General features: G+C 44.9%; 2 protein-coding genes across 2 annotated transcripts; one reads left to right on the forward strand and one right to left on the reverse strand.

Annotated features, from left to right (window-relative positions):
- Nucleotides 1-1,482: 1,482 nt before the first annotated feature.
- On the reverse strand, nucleotides 1,483-6,911 carry hsp90ab1 (heat shock protein 90, alpha (cytosolic), class B member 1). The gene is made up of 12 exons (XM_056581132.1): nucleotides 6,802-6,911; nucleotides 5,685-5,828; nucleotides 5,253-5,459; nucleotides 4,911-5,070; nucleotides 4,667-4,800; nucleotides 4,209-4,523; nucleotides 3,931-4,096; nucleotides 3,619-3,809; nucleotides 3,358-3,505; nucleotides 2,970-3,238; nucleotides 2,129-2,462; nucleotides 1,483-1,982 (listed from the first exon to the last, which is right to left on the reverse strand). Exons 2-12 carry the CDS (start codon nucleotides 5,826-5,828, stop codon nucleotides 1,870-1,872), a joined length of 2,181 nt encoding a protein of 726 aa, XP_056437107.1. The 5' UTR covers nucleotides 6,802-6,911; the 3' UTR covers nucleotides 1,483-1,869.
- Nucleotides 6,912-8,031: 1,120 nt separating this feature from the next.
- rbm25b (RNA binding motif protein 25b) lies at nucleotides 8,032-20,608 on the forward strand. The gene is made up of 17 exons (XM_056581243.1): nucleotides 8,032-8,201; nucleotides 8,740-8,839; nucleotides 8,925-9,142; nucleotides 9,506-9,563; nucleotides 9,693-9,853; nucleotides 10,203-10,388; nucleotides 10,620-10,703; nucleotides 13,339-13,679; nucleotides 13,992-14,109; nucleotides 14,230-14,319; nucleotides 14,458-14,531; nucleotides 14,835-14,985; nucleotides 15,225-15,714; nucleotides 16,169-16,458; nucleotides 17,708-17,806; nucleotides 17,910-17,957; nucleotides 19,275-20,608. The coding sequence occupies exons 2-17, from the start codon at nucleotides 8,764-8,766 to the stop codon at nucleotides 19,365-19,367; spliced, it is 2,577 nt and encodes an 858-aa protein (XP_056437218.1). The 5' UTR covers nucleotides 8,032-8,201; nucleotides 8,740-8,763; the 3' UTR covers nucleotides 19,368-20,608.
- Nucleotides 20,609-22,287: the final 1,679 nt, after the last annotated feature.

The following is a 22,287-nucleotide window of genomic DNA, read 5'->3' on the forward strand; positions in this document are numbered from 1 at the left end:
AAGGGTTGTAAAAGGGGCAGATATTTTTCGGGTAGCCTGTGTGTGTGTGTGTGTGTGTGATAAATCATTTTGTTTTGTTATATAGCTTGTAGTTAATGCAATGTGCGCGTTTGATACTAGAAACCACCAGCGTTCACCTGGTGTGTTGACGGATGATAAAGATTAATACGCTGGACCACTTTGAAGTGCAGTGCCACCTCCAAACCATCTATATAATAAACATATTTTATATACCGTACAAAGATATAAATGCCAACCTTATGTGTGTATTTTTGATGGACAGCCATCTATATATGTATCTGTCTTTATGTCTCTTCCAGGGTCATATTAAGGGGGTACATCTCTCAGTAGCTATTTGACCAAACAGAATCCCTTCCCTCTCTCTTCTCATTGGAGACGTGGACTGCAGTACCCACAAGCTCCATGTTTGCCAAGCTTAAACACCCTGGACTACTTTACCCTCAACCCCACAATTCCCCCAAAAATATAATTTGTACTGTACTAAAATACATGAATTAATGTTGTGAACTTCTGGTGTGGTTTGATCTTCCACTCCAGATGGGATAACTTATGAACTATATCTGGATAAAGTAAAGCTGCTCTGTTTGGAAAAAGTGTGTTAATCAGTTAGAGATAAATATTAGCTCTTTAAAGAAAAATGTATTCCTCAGAATACATTTTTGTGTACCGTAATAGGAAATAGGAGGCTGTGTAGAAAGTTGTTTCCACAATGGAAGATCATTTTATGTTCATTCCCTTGGACCGTTTCCATTTATGGAAATACGTGTAATATGTTACCTTGGTAATACCATAATGGTAATCTGTCTTCCTAAAAACCCAGAATCTAGGTTTATGAGCATCACATCTCAAACATCTGTTGTATGCATGGGAAAGCCGAAGAAGGTCATTGTGAGTTTGGGCCACACCCAGTTATCCATTTACCAGCTTGTGTGGATAGTCGATCCGTCAGTTATTCAGATGAAAGCCTTTGAATCTTGTTTACTGAAACATCACCCATCGCACCTGACACTAGTGTCAGGTTACTTTATGTAAAAGAAAAAGCCCCTTCTCCAAACAAGATAAGCATTATTCAACGAAGTCAAAGAAGCCTGGTTTAAAACCAGGTTGTTTTTTTGGTTAATCTCCCCTTACGCATGCTTAGGACTAGCTTCATATGAACATGCAGGCCGAGATGGGTGCATCCACATCATTCAAAGTAGGTTAATGGACAAAGGAAACCATTGTCCAATTAACGAATTAGCCCCCTTCTAGGCATACATGGTATTGATATAATGCACATGGTACAGAGATACAAGTCATGATGGAAGTTTATTTATATGCCCCTTCCATTTTTTTAAGGGGACATTGACCGTTTAACTTTATGGAATCCACTGCCACCTACTGGTGGATTCTAAGCAATTCACTGCTCAAGATTTATGGGAGGGTCATTGATTTCAGTCACTGATAGAAAGGCAGACAAGATTTAGGGTATAACATCTTTTATTTTTTTCCAAAACAAAAAGACTGAATACAGACAAGCCTGAACTCAGGCAAAGGAATCTTGCAGTCCACTCATGCAACTGTAGCACATGAACCGATCCACCGGACCCCTTTCCACCATGGAATGTCCATTCCCCATGTTCACACATCGACCCGGCCAGTAATCAAACTCAGTGCAACAGGGTACTGGTTAAAATGTGTTTGTCACCATTAACTTTTATATTGAGCAAAAAGGAAAAATGTCTGGGAAAGACAACGTCCACTGGACAACAGGAGTTAGACTTTCTTATAACCAAAGATATGACCATGTTTCCCAGTAAGATGTACAATTGAAAAGGTGAGGCTAAAGGCTTGGACCCAAGCGTTGCTTTAGTCCACTTCCTCCATGCGCGATGCGTCGTCTTCTCCTTCTAGTGGGGGGAGCACATCGGGGGCGGGGGCGGAGGTGGGCTCTTCAGCGGGTACGTCGTCATCGTCGATGCCTAAAGACGGATAGAGGAGGTGGGTTAGGTTGGATGCATATCAAGTTGCTGCAGTCCATGGAATCGGTTACAAGGACCACTGGGGTAGCAAACTGGTGCCACTAGTCAGGATACACGCCACGGCTGTAACAGTAGAGCAAGCTCACCCAGGCCAAGTTTGATCATCCTGTAGATGCGGTTGGAGTGGGTCTGGGGGTCGTCCAGGGAGAAGCCGGAGGACAGCAGGGCGGTCTCGAACAGCAGGATGACCAGGTCCTTCACAGCCTTATCGTTCTTGTCGACGTCGGCCTTCTGCCTGAGGGTTTCCACGATGGGATGATCAGGGTTGATCTCCAGGTGCTTCTTGGCCATCATGTAGCCCATTGTGGAGTTGTCCCTGAGGGCCTGGGCCTTCATGATCCTCTCCATGTTGGCCGTCCAGCCGTACGTGCTGGTGACGATGCAGCAAGGCGATGAAACCAGTCTGTTGGACACGGTGACCTGTAGGTGGCAGCAAACGGCACATTGTCAGAAAGGTCGTTAAGACAGACTTATTAAATGTATTCATAACGCATCAAGGAGCTCCAATGTGAGTGAAGCATGCAGGTAAGTAATGTTATGTCACACACAGACAGTGTCTGGTAGTCAAATACCATAAAGTCTTAGTAGAGTTACTGCAAAAACCAAAACATCTCCAAGCCTTGTTAATGACCAACATGGTACAACAAAAACCAAACAGCAAGTTCACATACTTAGTCAGAAATACATTGTTTCTATGCTACTCATTTGCCTTCAAAAATGCTTTTCCATCTTCCACGTGCGATCCACCATCTTCGACGCAATGCTTTCACACAAATCCCAAACCATTTCGATGACCACACTAACTCACCAACATCAAATGATATTTTAGGACACCTGTTGCCAAATAAGACATTGTCAATTGTATCGAGGTTTTTAAGTAATTTATAAAAAAACGCATTGATCTTTTTATAATGTCACATTGCTGACCTTCTCCACTTTCTTGTCCAGAATCTCCTTCATGAGCTTGCAGAGGTTCTCAAACTTGGTCTTATCATCCTCCATCTTCTTCTTCTCCTCCTCATCCTCAGGGAGCTCCAGACCCTCTTTGGTGACAGAGACCAGGCTCTTGCCATCAAACTCCTTCAGCTGCTGAACGCAGTACTCATCGATGGGCTCCGTCATGTACAGGACCTCGAAACCACGCTTGCGCACCCGCTCCACAAAGGCCGAGTTGGCAACCTGGTCCTTGCTCTCACCTTATGGAAAGAATTAGGAAAATTAGACTTCATGATTTTACAGCAAGTAGTAAAGTGGAGTCAAATGAATGTCTTGCAAAAGTTGGATTCTAGTTTTGTGCAAGTAGAGGCAGACCCACCAGTGATGTAGTAGATGGACTTCTGGTTCTCCTTCATGCGTGTGAGGTACTCCGTGAGGGAGGTCAACTCATCCCCAGACTGAGAGCTGTGGTAACGGAGAAGCTCTGAGAGCTTTTTGCGGTTCTGGGAGTCTTCGTGGATTCCAAGCTATAAAGAAAAACAGGGAATTTTTTAGATGCAAAGTAAATGACAATTTGGTCTTTCGGGACAAAGTCTTTTTCTCCAAAGGACTAACACATTCAAAATGTTTCCCTTCCTACCTTCAGGTTCTTTGAGAAGCCATCGTAGAACTTCTTGTAGTTCTCCTTGTCGTCGGCCAGCTCGGCGAAGAGCTCCATACACTTCTTGACTATGTTCTTGCGGATGACCTTCAGGATCTTGCTCTGCTGCAGCATCTCCCTGGAGATGTTGAGGGGCAGGTCCTCAGAGTCCACCACGCCACGGACAAAGTCTGCAAGGGAAAGAAATGGTCTCATTAAACGGGCACATTACGTTTACAATAAGGGCCACCACAACGCCAAAGGTTGGAAACAGGACCAGCCACATGGTTAACACGGGAGTGTCCAACTTACTCAGGTACTCTGGGATGAGCTCCTCACAGCTGTCCATGATGAAGACCCTCCTGACGTAAAGCTTAATGTTGTTCTTTTTCTTCTTGTTCTCAAAGAGGTCGAAGGGGGCACGACGGGGAATGAAGAGCAGGGCTCTGAACTCAAGCTGTCCTTCCACTGAGAAGTGCTGTGAAAAAGGAAAAAGTTGAGTCCCCCCACATAAAATACCATTTTGATTTAATGCCACCCGACTTGTTGAATACTTATGAACACATGCACAATCCAGTGCAGGCGGTTACCTTGACGGCAAGATGATCCTCCCAGTCATTGGTGAGGCTCTTGTAGAACTCTCCGTACTCCTCGTTGGTGATGTCGTCTGGGTTCCTGGTCCAGATGGGCTTGGTCTTGTTCAGCTCCTCCTGGTCGATGTACTTCTCCTTGATCTTCTTCTTCTTCTTCTTGTCCTTGTCTTTGGAGTCTTCCTCGTCATCTGAGCCTACATCCTCAATCTTTGGCTTGTCCTCGCCTTCCTCCTTTTCTTCCTTCTCCTTCTCCTCTGGCTTCTCCTCCTCTGCCTCATCGTCACTGATCTCCTTCTCGCGCTCCTTCTCCACCTATGGTAAAGCACAACATGTCCTTTCATTTTTAAAGGGTGCGTGTCAAATATACATAGCGTCAACGCATGCATAGACATCCTAGCACACTCCTGTAGCACAGATATAAACCACCATCAGTAGGCATGTGATCTAGTACTTACGAACAAGGTGATGGGATATCCGATGAACTGGGAGTGCTTCTTGATCACTTCCTTCACTCTCTTCTCCTCAATGTACTCAGTCTGGTCCTCCTTCAGGTGCAGAATCACCCGAGTTCCACGGCCAATGGGCTCACCTGAGAACATCATTTAGGATGGGCTTAATAACCAATTTTTGGAATGACTTCAATTTGAGATCCTTATAAATTAACTCGTTTAAATTAAATAAGTAGCAATGTGAACCTACCACTGTCGACCTTGACTGTGAAAGAGCCTCCAGCTGAAGACTCCCAGATGTATTGTTCATCATCATTATGTTTGGTGATGACAACCACTTTCTCAGCAACCAGGTAGGCAGAGTAGAAACCCACACCAAACTGACCAATCATGGAGATGTCAGCTCCAGCCTAGAAAAAAAACGCATGTAAGAAGTTGAACATCGACCAACATTTGTTCCTTTTTAAATTAATTTTAAATTTCCCACATTAACCTGGTCTAATTCGGCTACAACTGCTTGCTGTAGCAGCAATAGCAAAGCTTTCAAACAAACGGTTATCAGGAAAACTTGATAGACCGGTTGCTCTCATACCTGAAGAGCCTCCATGAAGGCCTTGGTGCCAGATTTGGCGATTGTTCCAAGGTTATTGATGAGGTCAGCTTTAGTCATGCCGATTCCGGTATCAATCAGGGTCAGGGTACGTGCAGCCACATCGGGGATGACGTCTATCTTCAACTCTTTTCCGTCGTCCAGTTTGGTGGGGTCAGTCAAACTTTCATAACGGATTTTGTCCAAAGCCTAAAAGTGAATAATTGTTGATTGAGAACATTGTTATGGATGAGGGGACATACAGCTTCCTTCCCTCCGAGTGCCAAGTTGAATTGAAAAGAGCTCTAAAAATGCAATTAATTATTAAAGACAAAATGGCTAACTTAATCCGCAATGGCCAAAGAACATGAATCGTATTAATTTCCCACCCTATCAATTTCGTTTTTAAAAGTAAAAATACACTCATCAACTTACATCAGAGGCATTGGAGATCAACTCCCTAAGGAAGATCTCCTTGTTGGAATAGAAGGTGTTAATAATCAGGGACATAAGCTGGGCGATCTCTGCCTGGAAGGCAAAGGTCTCCGGCTCCTCTTCTTGGCGCATATCTTCAGGCATCTGAAAAGTGACAATAGGAGACCAGTTAATACCCAATATAGGAAAATATGCAAATTCAATATATTAGCAGACAACGGTTGGCCCATACCGGGAACACTTGCTGAACAGGAACCATAAACCAAACATGGCGCCGTCACATAGACAATGGAGACTACAAGCACGTGTCGGGCGAGACGTTTCGTGAAATATAACATCCTTGAGTTTTTCCTAGTGCGAGATCAAAAGCCATAGAGCAGTACATCAGTCCGAAGTTAAACGACCGCCGACCACGGATAAAAGTCGGGCAAATTCGGAGAAATCTAAATTTACGGAAATTTTTAACTAATTGTAACTACCAAAAACCCGACGGTACCATTTATAAGTCAAGAACCAATACAAAAGAAGCATTATGAGACTGGGCCGAGTGTTACACTAGCGGCCATTTACCATGATGGGAGAACCGGGGGGGTTAGGATATTAAAATGGAGACTACCATGTATTCCTCCCCAGTCAATTCAATTATTTAACCCCAAGCTGAACCAGCCATACTGCAGGATTTCTCTGAATTGAAATTAGAAAATGTAGTAATAGCTTGTAATGTTGATGAACAAACATGGTGAAATGTTAAACCATACATGGGTTAAAAAGAGATGTATTGCCCAATAAAGCCATTAGCACAGTCATCCTGGTCACACCTGCTTTGACGCAGGGCCGAGATGCACATTAGCACAACTGTGGAAATGAGGTGTGTGCAATGATGTTCAGCCTTCTCAAAACAGTGCGAATACAAAACGCATAAACCACCGTTTAGGGACAAAGACATGCCGTTATTTAGTGGAAATGGGCAATGGCGGTGCTAACACAATGTCGTGACTAGCGATGAAATGGCAAAAAACGGATATTTAGCTTTTTAAAGCAAAACGGCGATTGAAGAAAAGCGTCAATAATGCGGCTAATATAACTACTAGTCAAAGTGTAACATTTATTCACATACCTTGATTGTTTCGTTGACTTTTTCTTGAATAAAATGCCACCAATACAAAATCCCTGCTGCACTCCGACGCAGGAAGATAGAAAGGGACTTCCGTTTTAAAAGACCGATTTCTTTATAAGCATGCGTTTTCAACGTGCCGTATCCCTCCGCACTCATAACTGCAGTTACTCCTGAGTAAAGTATATTTGTTTCCAACTAAAATATGCACTTTCGGTGAACATAATTGTCACACTTATTCATACATATTTGAATGAATCTAGTTACTAATTATAATAGTCTGTTTGTGCACGTGTTATATGTAATAACATAATGCTGAGCATCTTTAATGGTTTCAAACGAGACATCCTTGATAGGTTATATGCATATAAATCATGTCCTCCATGTATCTGGCTGAATATATCCTTGTATATATTATAAAAACATCACACTTAATGAAGAATGTTGATTAATTCCTTTGTTTATTCAGTGGAAACTCGTGCAAAACAAATGATATGACTGTCTTTAGGTTTGCAATATGTGTTATGTTTCAATATAATTGAGTACAAAATAGAACGACAAATTATCAAAAATCGGTGGATAAACGGATCTATTTGATCAGTTGGAGGGATATCATCGTTTGAGAGGGTGCGCTTCGTTTGTTCTAGCACTTTCCATCAAAAACCCGCCTGAATTTTACGTCACCATCTTCTCAGATGCAGGCCGCCCTCGCTATAGCTACTGCTGTCACTGTGCCAACAACAAAAAACTATAGGAACCTAGCTCCCAAACATTTAATATTTGATGGCGATAGCGAATGTATATTAAATATAGCCATAATAATTGTAAGATACTTCAATGATTGTTTTCGGAAGTATGCTGAATTGATATAAAATGAATCAAAGTTAAAAGTATAAATAATCAAGGATAAATTATAAATAAATCGATACTAAAGTAACATTACATATCCGATAACTATATTTATATATAGATCTACATATATTTCTTTATCTATATCATTATTAAATATAACGAAAAATCAAATATAGTAGAGTTGTTTTATCTATGGATAATGTTCTAATATGTTTTCTGCAAGTTGTAATACGTGGATGAAATTAAACTATAGACTACACGAAAAATGCACGATATTTAATATATTGGTTATACAATTATTAATATTATAAATTCTAAGGTGTATGCGTTCTTTTAATGGAACGATGTACATAGGGCCTTCTCTCAGTGTGCCCAGTTTCAGAGGGCAGAGCCGACATACAAAACAAGCGCACCGCAATTCCGGGTCTCACTTGCGTCTATGTTTTTGAAGGCCCCCAAGACCTACCTGCTAAAACAAATTGTGGAGTAAGCGATTCAGGAGCCATAACCAGCTGGTAGCTGTTTTCAATTGACGTGCCACCTGATTTAGGGTATGTTATACATCTAAACTTCTATCTAGTGAGACTTGGCGGCAGAAGTATTGTCTGTTTTACTCGTGTTAGCTTAGCTACTTTTAGCTTCAAAGGGACGGTTTCACATACGGCAGTCCAAAGCACGCGGGTTGCTGCAAAATAGTTATTGTATTCGCAACTGTTTTATAAATATCTCTTTGATTGATCGTATAAATAACCGAACGAGTATGGTCCGTATAATATAGTACGCCAACTCAACAACATTTAGGATGATTAACATATATGCGATATGATTCTAAACTACCGTCATCTCGGTAAATTGCATCCCCTTCACGTTGTTGTATTATTAACAAAACACTGCTCGAGTCATGTAGATAATCATTTACTAACGGATCAAATAATAAAGTAACTGCTATGTACCGCCTGTACGAACTTTACACACACACACACACACACACACACACACACACACACACACACACACACACACACACACACACACACACACACACACACACGGGCGCAGTGTTGTAATATTATCTTCTCTTCCTTCAAGAGGTCGGCCAAGTTAGCACACAAGATGTCATTCCCTCATCTAAACCGACCGCTGTTGCCACCTCCAGGGATGCCTCCCCAATATGCTGGCTTCCCTTCAGGTAAATATATTCAAAGATGCACAACCAAGGACGCACAAATTTACATGGATTTACCCCTTGTTGATAAATCATGTTGTTTTTGCAGCCCCAATGATCCCTGTTCACATGGGCTTAATGACTCCGGCCCGTGCTGTCCTGATGCCTACATCAGTAGCGGTGGTCAGTAAACCAGCGGCCCTTAAGAAGGATGTCGTTTCTATCCGAGCCAAAGAGGCAGAAGAGGGCAGTGGGCCCACAACCACAGTATTTGTAGGGAATATTTCGGAGAAGGCCTCGGATATGCTCATCAGACAACTGCTGGCGGTAAGGGATGAGATTTGGAGGCAGCGCACAGACCCCTGTCTGGGAAACTGCATCAACTTCTTCCACTTTATATTATACACTAGTATGTATTAGGCTAGTTCTTCCTTCCTAGTCTTTTCATTTTCCCTCAAGTGTTCAGATGTGATGCAGCACCTCTTGCTTTGCCATGCAGATTATGCATTTGCTTCTAGATTTTCAAAGTCTAGAAAGAAATGCATAATTTGCATGGCAAAGCAAGAGATGTGAGACGAGACCATTTAGTATAGTACCAGTATTAGTATTCTATCAATTTATGTTTGAAACACAATCTTATCAGCATTTGGCTTTATAACCCATGCATTCTGTACGGAATTTTCTTTTTAGAAATGTGGAATCGTCTTAAGCTGGAAAAGAGTTCAAGGAGCCTCTGGGAAGCTACAAGGTAACCAGTTAACTCTTCTATATGGGGTCATGGCTGTTGCAGTTTCTTGGCCTGGTTGTACCTCAGAGGCCAATAGCCCTTTCCTCCTTGTGCTGCGTTGACGTTTCTTCCCACCATCTCTGGGCCCAGCGTTCGGGTTCTGCGAGTACAAGGAGCCCGAGTCGACGCTGCGTTCACTGCGTCTGCTCCACGACCTGCAGATCGGAGACAAGAACCTGCTGGTGAAGGTGGACGCCAAGACCAAAGCCCAGCTGGACGAGTGGAAGGCCAAGAGAAAGGCGTCCAATGGGGTGAGGAGCCCTCTCTTCTTTCGAGAACTGGGCTGCAATGGATGAAGTCATGCATTGATTAAAATGGTTCTGGACTTCCCTAGCTGATCAAGTTGTGCGTCTTGAGGTTTATTTTTAATATGTGCATTACAGAACAGCAAGTAGAAGTCATGACCATGAAATATAATTCCTATAATTCCAGGCATCCTCAACTATGCTTACTAATATCAGTGCAAACTGAATGAAAGACATGGGATACAATGGAAAAATACGAAGGAAATATAGAAATGAATGTACTATAATAGGATGACAGTTTTGTATATTTACTGTGACTATTTAAAAACATATACATATATGAATCCTGGTTCAGACAGGGAAGCCTGAGGGCACAGAGGAGGAGAAGGACGAAGACATGGATGAGGAGACGAAGAAGAAGGACCAGATTGTGAAGGGCGCCATCGACGCGTTGATCCAGGAGAACGCCAGCGAGCTCAACGCTCCTTCGACGGACGACGAGTCCAACCGACGCAAGCGAAAGAGGGAGAAAAAAGAAGAGGTGATGTTTTATTATAGGATTCGAACTAATGACTTCATTAGTTCCAAAAAAAACAAAACGGAATGAGGCAAAACGTCATTCAGCTTTGCTTAAATTTGTAATGTTAACTTGACAAATTACACACTATTATGCAGATAAAAATCGATTCATTGATTTGGCCTTTCTGCAGAAGAAGTGGCATTTCAAACTATATCGCTCATTCAGTGTTTTGTGTGTGACATTTTTCTACAGGAGGACCTCAATGCCATCGACATGGAGGATGACAAGAGGGACCTAATTTCCCGCGAGATTAGTAAATTCCGTGACACCCACAAGGTACAGTGGCTCATTTGATGCATTGGACGTGACATTACAGGCTTTCCTTTGGACAGATGCCCCTCACATAGTGCATTCCAATAGTCTACATTGTGCTAGAAGACACCTTGCATACCAAAAGGCATAAATTGGTCCCACAAAGATATACATTCAGAATGGCCTAAGGCCATTCCGAATGTATATCTTTATATACATAGTGCAGATGCACTATTAACATGAACACAAGTTGCCCAGTACTTGATTTGAGTAGTGTATTATCCTATGCCTACATGATGGGCTGCATGTCAGTGGGAACAATATATTTAGCTTTTGGAGGCCCGATTTGACACTTGTGATCACCTTAAATCAAGCTCTCTAAGTGTGACCATAATAGATCCATGATTCATTCTTCACACAGAACAAAACTAATGCATGGAGACAATGTAAAGTTACCAGAAGGCTAATCTATTCATTAAACCCCACCAATATGATAGTGATCATTTGGTGACTAAAGCAAGATGAATCTCAGAGCTTTGGGAAAAGGTTGCGAGGATAGGATGTAAGTATCAGCTTTAATTTACTAATTACATATACCGGGCGCCCCTCTCTTGAGGGCTTGCACTGGGAGCAACTGCATAGGCTCTCCGGCGTTTTTGCCTGATTGTTTTGTGGACTTTTTTAGCAACATTCCCTTTTTTTTGTAAGGGTTTTTGAATTTGGTGACATTCTAGGCCCCACAAAGCCTCAGGGCCCAGTGAACCTGTGCGAGTCCTCAGCAAACTGCTGCTATGTCTGGATGGTGTTCATGTCGATAGCCACTGCCAGTGTCTCCTTGGACATGTATCCTCATATACTGCTAGTGGCGAGGTGGGGAGGGGGGTGGGGAGGGGGGCGTCCTTTCCACAGCAGCACAGCGAATCGAAGACTCTCAAGGTGCGTACGCCCTTGAATGCATGTGAGTTAAATACATTTTTTTGTTTCATCACGTCCCTCCATTGCGTCATTATCCTTCATTTCAGTGGGCGAGACGGGATTGTTTTAATGCATCCATTTTACACATACGCAATGGGCGATGCTGGTCCGACCAGCAACACAAGGATTGTAAGGAGACGACTTAAGAGTAATAGTAGGCACTATTAGTAGTTCTGAGAAAAAAAATTATGTTTCAGACCACATCATGTTAAGTTTGTTGTATCTTTACGGTACAAAGAAGGATTTATCTGTCTTGCCAAAATTCCTAATGCAAATTCTGGCTTGCCATGTCTACCTAAACTCAAAAAAGATGGAGGGAAAACATGTACAATTTGTCGGTCTCGATAGCTGTTCAAGCATCAGCTCTTGAGTGGTAAGTAACATTAGAAATTGTCTTTTTTTAAATGTTTACTGAAAAAAGCCTGTCCTTTTGAGAGGTGGTTTCACCAATGGCTTCTTATATTCGTTCATCCAATGTATTCATCCATACCATTCTAATTTAAACCATATGGACTACATTACCCACAAGGCTTCTGGTCAAAGGAACTTGAAGCTTTTTAACGATGTTTTGTTCATCAAATGTCAATCGGATCATACACCTTGCGCTTCCCGTGTTTCTTGTATGTGGACACTTAGGCGTATAGTTCCAAAGTAACACCGCTATGGTCACTTTTCCAATGATCAAGCTGTAGCACAGAGCTATACATTCTTAAAATGACACACAAGCCTTGTGTCTAGTGTCCAGCAAGGTGAGAGTGTGATTGTGTGTGGGTTTGTCTGAGTAATGGATCTAGAACAACCCTCCCAGGATTCCTGCCAAGGGGTAAGACAGCTTCTAATAATTAACTTACCTGTAACAGAAATGTGTCTGATCTTTTGCTCTGTTTTTATTGGGCGCCATGCTAACTGCCACTGCACCCGTTAAAGTAAAAGGATGTTAGCCACTTTTTGATGTTACATATCTGAGCAAGCTAGAAGAATCCCGTAATGTTTTTTTTCCTTTTTGCATACCATTGTGACCTGCTTTCCTCCCAGCCCTAAGTTAAAAGGCTTGTAGGGGCAGCGAAGGGCTGAGTCCATAGTTCAACACCTGTAAGTCACAATCAACCAGTTAAATGAAAAGACTCGCCACTCTTTGTTTTTGTTTTTATTTCCTTTTAATTGTTTGACTCGTTATAACCTTGGTTTAGTTCTGTTTTATCCTTGTTCTCGGGACGGGGAGACTCCTACGGAGAGAGGGAAAAAGAGCAATGTCTTTTCACGGCGCCTTTTTCTCGCTATGTCTAATGACCGATGTTTCTGACCGATGTTTCTGACCGCTTAAGTGGTTTCAAGTGACTCTAGCACAGGTAACATGCGAGCGTTGAGCATGATTTCATTCCTGCTTAGTTGTGAGTGGCATGAAGGCGGAGGCAGTCGGCCTATTAAGTCCATAGAGGTCTTGGTCTTAGGGGTTAGCTCCAGCCATCTTGTCGTCCCCCCCCCCCCCCCCCCGTTCTTTTGACTTGGGGATTAAGGACTTCAGAACAGATGGATCATTTTGGAAGCACGTAGACCTGATCTCGGGCTTAACATCATGGGCCTGGAAACCACTTGAACGGGTCTTTCTGAGAGTCACTCAGCTTCCCATGCTTCCCAAATCTCCCGCTGACTCCCCCCCACCGTCTCCGCTTTGCCCCCGCAGAAACTGGAGGAGGAGAAGGACAAGCGCGAGAAAGAGCGCCAGGAGTTTGAGCAGGACCGCCGGGAGCGGGACCGGCAGCGGCGGGAGCGCGAGGAGCAGCAGCGCGAGCGGGAGAGGGAGAGGGAGAGGGGGGACCGGGACAAAGGCGACCGGGATAACAAGGTGGACCGGGACAAGGTGGACCGGGACCGGGTGGACCGGGTGGACCGGGACAGAGAGCGGGTGGACCGGGAGAGGGAGCGCGTGGAGCGGGAGCGGGAGAGAGCCGAGCGGGAGAGGGAACGTCGCACCAAGGAGAAGGACTGGGAGATGGAGCGCGGGGGCGACCGCAGCCGGTCCAGGTGAGCTCACGGAGAAGGGAGGAACGCTCGGCCCTCCTTGTTTAAGAGGATGTATACTATGACTTATATCATAGTATCATAAATATCTATTTTAACACTATGCTCTACTTAAAGCTATATCCTCTTATTTAAAACGATATCCTGTATTTTTAACTATGCTTCTATTTAAAACGAAAGCATCTGTTAGGAAGGGCCCTCTTAGGGGACAGCCCTACGCCACTGCTTGCCTCTTTCTCAGAAGCACTTCCCCCACCACCAACGTGTCTATAGGGACTGAATGCTGAAGGTTGTTTGTGTTTTTTTGGGGTACAGGGACAGGAGTCGCGGCCGTGACAACGACAAGAAGCGGGACCCGGAGGAAGAGGAGGGTCTCCACGAGCGCAGGAAGCTGGAGAGGCGTCTCAGGGAGAAGGAGGCAGCCTACCAGGAGGTAGGGTGGGGTGGGGTGGGGGGGAGGGTCCTCATCCATCAGAGGACTATCAATGCTGGCCCTGGGAGAAGGCCTGTTTGTAGGAGGGTGTCTGACCATCATGTTGTCTCCTGCCCACAGCGCCTGAAGAACTGGGAGCTCCGGGAGAGGAAGAAGACCCGGGACCACAGCAAGGGCGTGGAGAGGGAGGAGGAGAGGCGCCGTGAAATGGTAACACCCCTGTGTGTGTGTGTGTGTGTGTGTGTGTGTGTGTGTGTGCTTCCATTTTTGCTTCTTTGGCTCTGTCTCTGTTATGTTGAGTGACATTTAAATGGTAACTGAGGTCTTGTTTTCTCTACGGTGCCCCAGTTGAAGGAGGGCAAGCGGCTGAGGGAGTTCCTTGAAGACTATGACGACGAGCGCGACGACCCCAAATTCTACAGGTAGGCACGGCGGGGCCCGAACCTTGGGTCTTTGGTTCTGCAGCATCGTCAATATCATGCTATGCACATCCATACAAAATGTCGTTTGATCCAGTTGTGAAACAGACAGGGTGGTATAATGGGACAGATCGGACACAGGGTTCATACTGAACTACATGGACAAATGCATTGGTCCATGTATGCCTGGATGTTCTCTGCAGAGGCATCCTCCCCGACAGTCTTTGCTATTTAAAGCCCCCCCCCCCCCCCTCCCTCTTGCAGCTATTGGTGGTTCAGGGTGTAATTGTGCCTTGTGACCCCTAGGGGCAGTGCGCTGCAAAAGCGGCTGAGAGAGCGAGAGAAGGAGATGGAGGCAGACGAGCGTGACAGGAAGAGGGAGAAGGAGGAGCTGGCAGAAGTCAGACAGCGGCTCTTGGACCAAGGACACCCGGACCCTGACGCAGAGCTACGCAGGGTACGCGTGTGTTTGTGTGTGCGCGCGTGTGCGTTTGTGTGCTAGTGTCATGTATATTTAGCACAGCTTGCTCCCTGGTGTGTGTTTGAAGGTCACTGAGGCATCTGAGGGGTATCTTCCATCCCTGTGTGGTAAATGTGTCGTCTGTTTGGCTCACGTTTTATTTATCTATAAAAAAAAAAAAGCCCTTGTGACGTTGGCCGTTAACCCCCCGCCTCGCTGCGCCCCCATTGGTCCAGATGGAGGAGGAGGAGGAGCAGCGGCTGCAGCTGCAGCAGCCCCCCGTCATCCAGCAGCTGGAGCAGGAGCGGGAGCTCCGCCGCAAGGCCTCCTCGCGGGACCGCGGCGCCCGCCAGAAGGACAAGGGCCGGCAGCGGCAGGAGGAGGCCGGCGGTCCGCACGGCGCCCAGTCGGAGGAGGGTGAGGTGGTGGAGGAGGGCGAGGACCACGACGACGACGACGACGACGAAGCTGCCGCCGCCGCCGCCTGCCAGGACCACGGCCGCGGCCACCCCGAGCCCCGGGCCGAGCCCAAGGCCCCCGCCATGCGGCCCGTGGTGAGCGCGCCGGCGGTGGCCACGCCCCCAAGCGCCAACGCCTCGCCCGGCTCGCCGGAGGACGCTTCGCCATGCGGCATCATCATCCCCCATGAGAACTCTCCCCCCGACAACCTCCCGCAGGAGGAGCAGCGGCCCCGCATCGTGGGCCTCAAACTGGGCCTCAAGCTGGGTAGGTCTCTGTTGAGGAACGGTACGGAGCGCAGCACCACTGAGTAGCGCTGCTCCATTATGGGATGAATCATAATCACCATTATTCTGATCAATATTGAAATCACGATTATTCATTCACAATCACGATTGTTTTTCAGTTTGAAAACATGTTGTATTTATTGGCTATCCGCACACCATAGGTACCATTGAGGAGAAAGGCCATTGAATAGCATGAACGTATCCATCAAGTGAGGGACTCTGTGCAATTAGGGGAAGATGCTGTTGGCGGTGGCAAATGTTGAAGATATTATTATGATGTTATATGATAACGCGGATAGCATTTTTCTACTGACTTGATGACCGAGACAAGATCACCTTGTTCTTCATCACAATGTTCGCGATCCGTGGCGCTGTAAAGGAAAACCGAACACTACAATGTCCTCACTGCTGTTGTTTCCTCCCCCCGCCACCAGGCGGCGGAGGCAGCCCCGGCCAGCCGCACGTGGGCAAGCGCAAGCGTCTGCCGGTGGACAGCGTGTTCAACAAGTTCAACGAGGAGGAGGCGGACGAGCGCATCCCCAAGAGGAAGCTGGTGCCGCTGGACTACGACGACGATAAGAGCCTGGGCGCCGACGCACTCGCCGGCAAGGCGGACGACGGCAGCGAGGAGAAGCGCAAGCACATCAAGAGCCTGATCGAGAAGATCCCCACGGCCAAGCCCGAGCTGTTCAGCTACCCGCTGGACTGGACCATGGTGGACGCGGTGAGGGGGGGGGGGGGGGGACGCACCCGGCTCACAGGCTCTTCGTTTGGTTGTCAATAGTCAATGTCATTTTGCCGTGAGAACGGTAGATAAACAATGTGAAGTTCATGATGATCAATTGTCCTCTCCTCGACTTTCAATGCAAACATTTGTTGCCGTTGTATTTTTGATGGGGGATTGATATCATTGAAAGCGGTGTGACTTGTATCAATAGATTTTTACACATCAATACAATCCCAGCTTTTGCCTGTCTGCAATTTGCCAGGTGGTTTCAGATTCAGAAAACGTTATTGTCTGTCGTAACAGAAAATCGTCGTTGACGTGGCTCGGCACACAAACAGGACAATGTACTGATAGGCGGTCATACAACATGGATTTCTGAGAGCACATACTGTGTGCAAAGATCTTAAAACAAGTATAAATATTAGAAATGAGCAAGATAAAAGCTGTGGATATGTGTAAAGTGATGCGTCAGGGTTAATTTGTATGTTATTCCTAGATAGGGGTACTCTATATCGGCGGCCTGATGGCAGAAGTTGGAAGGACTTGTGCAGGGGGTGGGTGGGATCCTGTGTAATGAGGTTGGCTTTCCTTTTTAACTGCCTGGCTGTGGAGTGCTGATAATTGGTTTGGAGTTTTGCCAGATATTTTGCTTCCTTGATTGATGATCCGGGAAAGCTTTGATTAGTTTTGGACAGAGGTGAGGGAGAACCAGGATGTGATGTGACAGCTGTTAAAATGTCCTGTCTGACATCAAAGCGCCTGAGTTTCCTCAGCAGGAACAGTGCGGTGCCTTTTTGTACACAGTCTGTATGCTGGGAGAAGGACAGGTGGGTGTCGATATCTGTGCCCAGGTGTCTAAAGACCTCTACCTGCTCAACTGTCTGCCCGTACAGCCTCAGAGGTTGAAAGAGAGGTTGGGGGGGAAGATGTTCGCCTCCCCCCACAACACAGGGCCAACACTTGGTCTTGGTGATGTTGAGCTCCACAGAGCTCTCTTATCCACGGCGTCAGGGTGTTGACCTGCTGGTAGTAGGCAGCCAGAGAGGTGTGATCCTTGATGTCGGCCACCAGGGCCGCCATCTCGTCTGCATACTGTTTGGCAACCGTCTTTGAAAGATACTGCGACTTTTTTCCTTCCATACCAAAATGAGTTCATGAACACACACAAACAAATTGGAGTCATTTCGAAGAGGGCGGTGGACTTTTATCTCCTCTAAATACGTCTGTTATTTCACCTGTTATTCAGACCCTGATGGAGCGCCGGGTACGCCCCTGGATCAACAAGAAGATCATCGAGTACATCGGAGAGGAGGAGCCCACACTGGTGGAGTTTGTCTGCTCTAAGGTACTCATCCCTCCATGGTCTGAATTGATAGTCAGCAGATGAAGACGATCATGTAAGAACACCAACCCTGAGCGTTTTGTTTCTACCTCCACACCTCCTTTAGGTGATGGCTCACGGCACGGCGCAGGGTATCTTGGATGATGTTGCCATGGTGAGTAACCGTCCGGGTGCGAGACGGTGGTTGTCTTAAGCCCAGTTCAGACCAAAGATTCACCTTGCAACGGCTTGCAACGAGACGGTTTTAGAACGTCGCAGGGGCGGTGTGAACGGGTCATTGCAAGCCGTTGCAAGGAGTTGCAAGGAGTCGCCAGAGATTGAACATGTCAAATCGCAAGGTCCAGTTTTAGAACGCGGCGATTTAACTATTTCTCTTCAGCCAATCACAGCACAGAACAACTTGTACGTCACGGCCTTATTCCGTCCCGGTACCGTACTGTCCACTCCAGCATACAAATACCCGAAGATGGCAGACTTCTGGTCCGAGGAGAGGGAGGAGAATTGAATTCGCTTGCTGGAGGAGCAACCTGTCCTTTACGACGTTGGCAGTAAGGGGTATAGCAACAGGGACAGCAAGAAGAAAGCATGTTGCGACATTACGGTGGCACTTGGTGTGGTGTTTTAAAGCGTCTTAGAGTACCATATTAAGCGCTATATAAATTAAATGTATTATTATTATTAAGTTCAACTCGTGACCATGTTAACTGGTGACCATTAGCCAAATGCGTCGTTTGTTATCTTGGCTACGCCAGCTGTTGGAAATCGGGCCAGACACGTAGCTGTCCTTGCGAATGCCTCTTTGATTTGTCTTTCAATAAAATGTCAAAAACATTCCCATCTCATTCGTATTTGGAGTGTAATTGGAAGAAACTTGTCACGTAGAACCGTTTTTAGCCGAAATAAATGAAAAACGAATGCTTAAAATATGGTACATTAGGGGATTCGAACTCATACCATCGTGGAGGGGAATATTAATAAGGTCGGATTTCATTCCGTTGTACCGTAGACCCACGTAGTAATTTTCCTCAAAAAAATTATAAATTCTTCGTGAAAACCCGAAAGGCAGCCAGATCAACTTGTGAACTTGCGTTCACAGTTGCTAGGGAAACCACCTACCGTTGCAGCCAGTGTGAACTGCCCAGTTTTAGAATGTCGCAGCCCGTCTCGTCGCAAGGCGTCGCAAGGAGTTGCGAGTTGCAAGTCGTTGCAAGGTGAATCTTTGGTCTGAACTGGGCTTTAGTTGCTAGGTTTTCATTTCTGAGCTGAGGGCACCCATGCATTTACAGCCACGATAAACAGGAGACGGTTGCATTTAGTTTCACCGTTAGTGTGGCTTGGTTAGTTAGTATGTACATGGGGAATATCATCCAGCCAAGTGGCCTATATGAGGCACAGCAACCTTCATCCTACTTAGACATTGCCACGGTCACTTTGGTTTACTCACTCGCTTTTCTTACTGTTTCTCTTCCAGGTTCTTGATGAGGAAGCTGAAGTCTTCATAGTGAAGATGTGGCGGTTGCTCATCTACGAAACCGAGTCCAAGAAGATCGGGCTGGTAAAATAGACGACGACGACGGCGATGATGAGGACGCAAACACCGAGAACATGCTGACCTTTTTTAAGATAGATTTATATGTATATACCTAGTGATTCTTCTTTTTCTTGGTCGAGACTTAATTCTTGAACACTTTGTTCATAAAGTCTGTAGTATTCTGTCCCGGTTTGTGGAGCACTCACTGCAGGTTGTTCTGCGTGTGAGTGCTGCTATTTTACAGCAAAAGTACAAGCAAATAAGAACCAGTCCAACCAACGGTTTTTGTTTCACCTGGAACGGCCCGGAATTTGCAACTTGGCATTGGTATTCATGCAAACGACAAGTCATAGGGGAGGGGTGTGGCTTCTGTTAAACAGCAGGGATCCTCTTAAGCCAGTGGATCAAATCTCAAGACAGGTTTCATTTACTTTTATAATTGTTCCCAATGACGTCTTTTTACCAAGCGCATTGTTGTACATCGACTTGTTACTTGAAAACCTCTGAAGGAATCTCTTGTGCAGGACAAAAGAATGTGCGTAAGGTTAAGATTTTGGTTCACTGTTGGTGTGGCTTGGTTCGGAAGACACAAGTGTCATGCAATTGTTTTGTATAACTGTCTCATGTATTTGTCAGGACATCACAAAAGGTGACTAGTTGTGTAAATGTTTTCTGAGCCAGTCTGGCAGAATTCAATGGTTGGCTGTATTCCTGCTGCTCAAAAAATCACACAACCACTATGGGATAACATGGCTTCTTCCATTCAGAAATGCCCTTTGTTTTTTGTATCAGTGGGCTTTTGTTTCAAATAAATTTGATTTTTTTTTATACCGTTATTACTGGTACGTTTTGTTGAAACACTGAAGTAACTGGCAGTGTAGATTGGATTTCATCTTTAACTTGATGCTGCAGAGGATTACATTAAGGTAAGTGCTAATCCTATGAAAGGAAATGGTATTGAAACTCTACACACATCCCAGTCTGCCAGGCAAAAAATGAACTAATCAATGAAAGACTGACGTCACTTGTCGACATTAGACCCAGTTTTAAAAATGGGAATTTATTGTTGGATCGTTCATAAGATCAGCAAGCGCGTCATCGGTCCCTGGATCTGATCCATCCTGACCCATTTAAGGCTGATGCCAATCCCCATCCCAGTGATAATGAGAACTGTAGACACAAATGGGCGTTCTCGTGTGGTGGGAGTTCCCGTTTACGCAGACTGGAACGCCCCCTTCTTATTCTTTGTCGCCTTTCTCGCTGAACTGTATTAAAATTTCAAAGTGTACTACTCCGAAACCATGTAATTAGTGTTGTAAATAAACTTCCAAAGCTTTTCAAATCTTATTTGGCAAATAACTTCACATGGTGTGTCTTTTTACAATTTATTCGTTACCAGCATTCGTAGTGTTGATCAGCAGTGAAATAGTCTGCTATAAGACGTTGACGTCGCTTAGCCACCGAAGACGCTGGGGTTGACAAGTTACCGGACTGCTACCCTTGCAAGTGAACGGAGCGTTCCACGGCATTGAGAAGACCCGTGTAATAAAGGCCTATAAAATGTCTGTTTATGGCATAGATTTCTCCTCAGATTAGGCCAATAAAGTAATCATAACAAAAACAAAAAAAACACAAACGCTCGATCAAAGGCCCCCTCTCCGGCCTCGGGTCAATCAAAACCCTCATTGTTTAACATGAATTGGCTAAACAAATGACCACTGTACCATATTTAAACACAATTCAAATTGTGCAGAGTTATTTCCATTGGTCATTCTCAGTGGCGGCTGGCGATCAAACCTGTTGGTGGGGCACAGTAACAGACAGGGGGTCTGAGGTCCCCCCCCCCCCCCCCCCCCATATTTATTTTGGAATTTAATAGATTTGATTTCCTGTAATCTGGTGCATTTTGGGGATGGCCACTAGGAAAAAGTAGGTAAATACCTACTTTTCATTCAGATTCATAGCCTACATCCTGACTTGCAGGGCCTGGACAAGCTAACACTGCATATACAGACATACTTCATGGCCATTCCACCAGCCATTGCTATTTGACCCATTGAGACAAATCATGATCACTGTCCTATAGCGTCCATTTTTTTGTGAGTCTCAATGTCTACTTCAAATGCAGTTAGAAATATGGGAGAGTTGCTTCATTTTGTTTGTATGCTACAGGCCGAAAGACTAAATTAATATGCAACTTACTTGCTCCTTTTAAGTATAACATTGCTTGGGGAGTCCAATTCCTTCACTGAAAAGGGTGGAAAGTGCTTACAACTCTCTGCTAGGTAGCGATATATGACACTGTTGTTTCTTATTGGTCGTCATGAAAAAAACAAAAGGGGTAACACTGTCGATATTTATCAAATAAAACATAGGGGGTAACACTGTTGTTTTTCACACACTGTTGTTTTAATCAAATGAAACATGAGGGGTAACACTGTCTTTTTAAGCAAATGAAACATAAGGGGTAACACTGTTGTTTTTGATTGGTCGTCATGAAAAAAACATAAGGGGTAACACTGTCGTTTTAATCAAATGAAACATGAGGGGTAACACTGTCTTTTTTATCAAATGAAACATAAGGGGTAACACTGTTGTTTTTGATTGGTCGTCATGAAAAAAAACACAAGGGGTAACACTGTTGTTTTTTATTGGACGTCATTAAGAAAAACATAAGGGGTAACACTGTTGTCTTTGTCAAATAAAATATAAGGGGTAACACCGTCGTTTTTCATCAGTCGTCATGTAAAAAACATAAGGGAAATAATAGAAAAACACACATACATTTTAGTGTCATGTATATCCTCTTTATTGATGATTGATCATTGTGTATTGTCATCGCCTCAGTGGTGCAGTGGAGTGTACTCTGCCCCACTGGCGACCGCGGCTCAATTTCTGTGGAAAACACAATATCTTTAATTTGAAAGGTAATGCTATCATGTCATTTTTTATC

Source organism: Gadus chalcogrammus, chromosome 21 (genome assembly GCF_026213295.1).
Source record: "Gadus chalcogrammus isolate NIFS_2021 chromosome 21, NIFS_Gcha_1.0, whole genome shotgun sequence".
NCBI classification, from domain to species: domain Eukaryota; kingdom Metazoa; phylum Chordata; class Actinopteri; order Gadiformes; family Gadidae; genus Gadus; species Gadus chalcogrammus.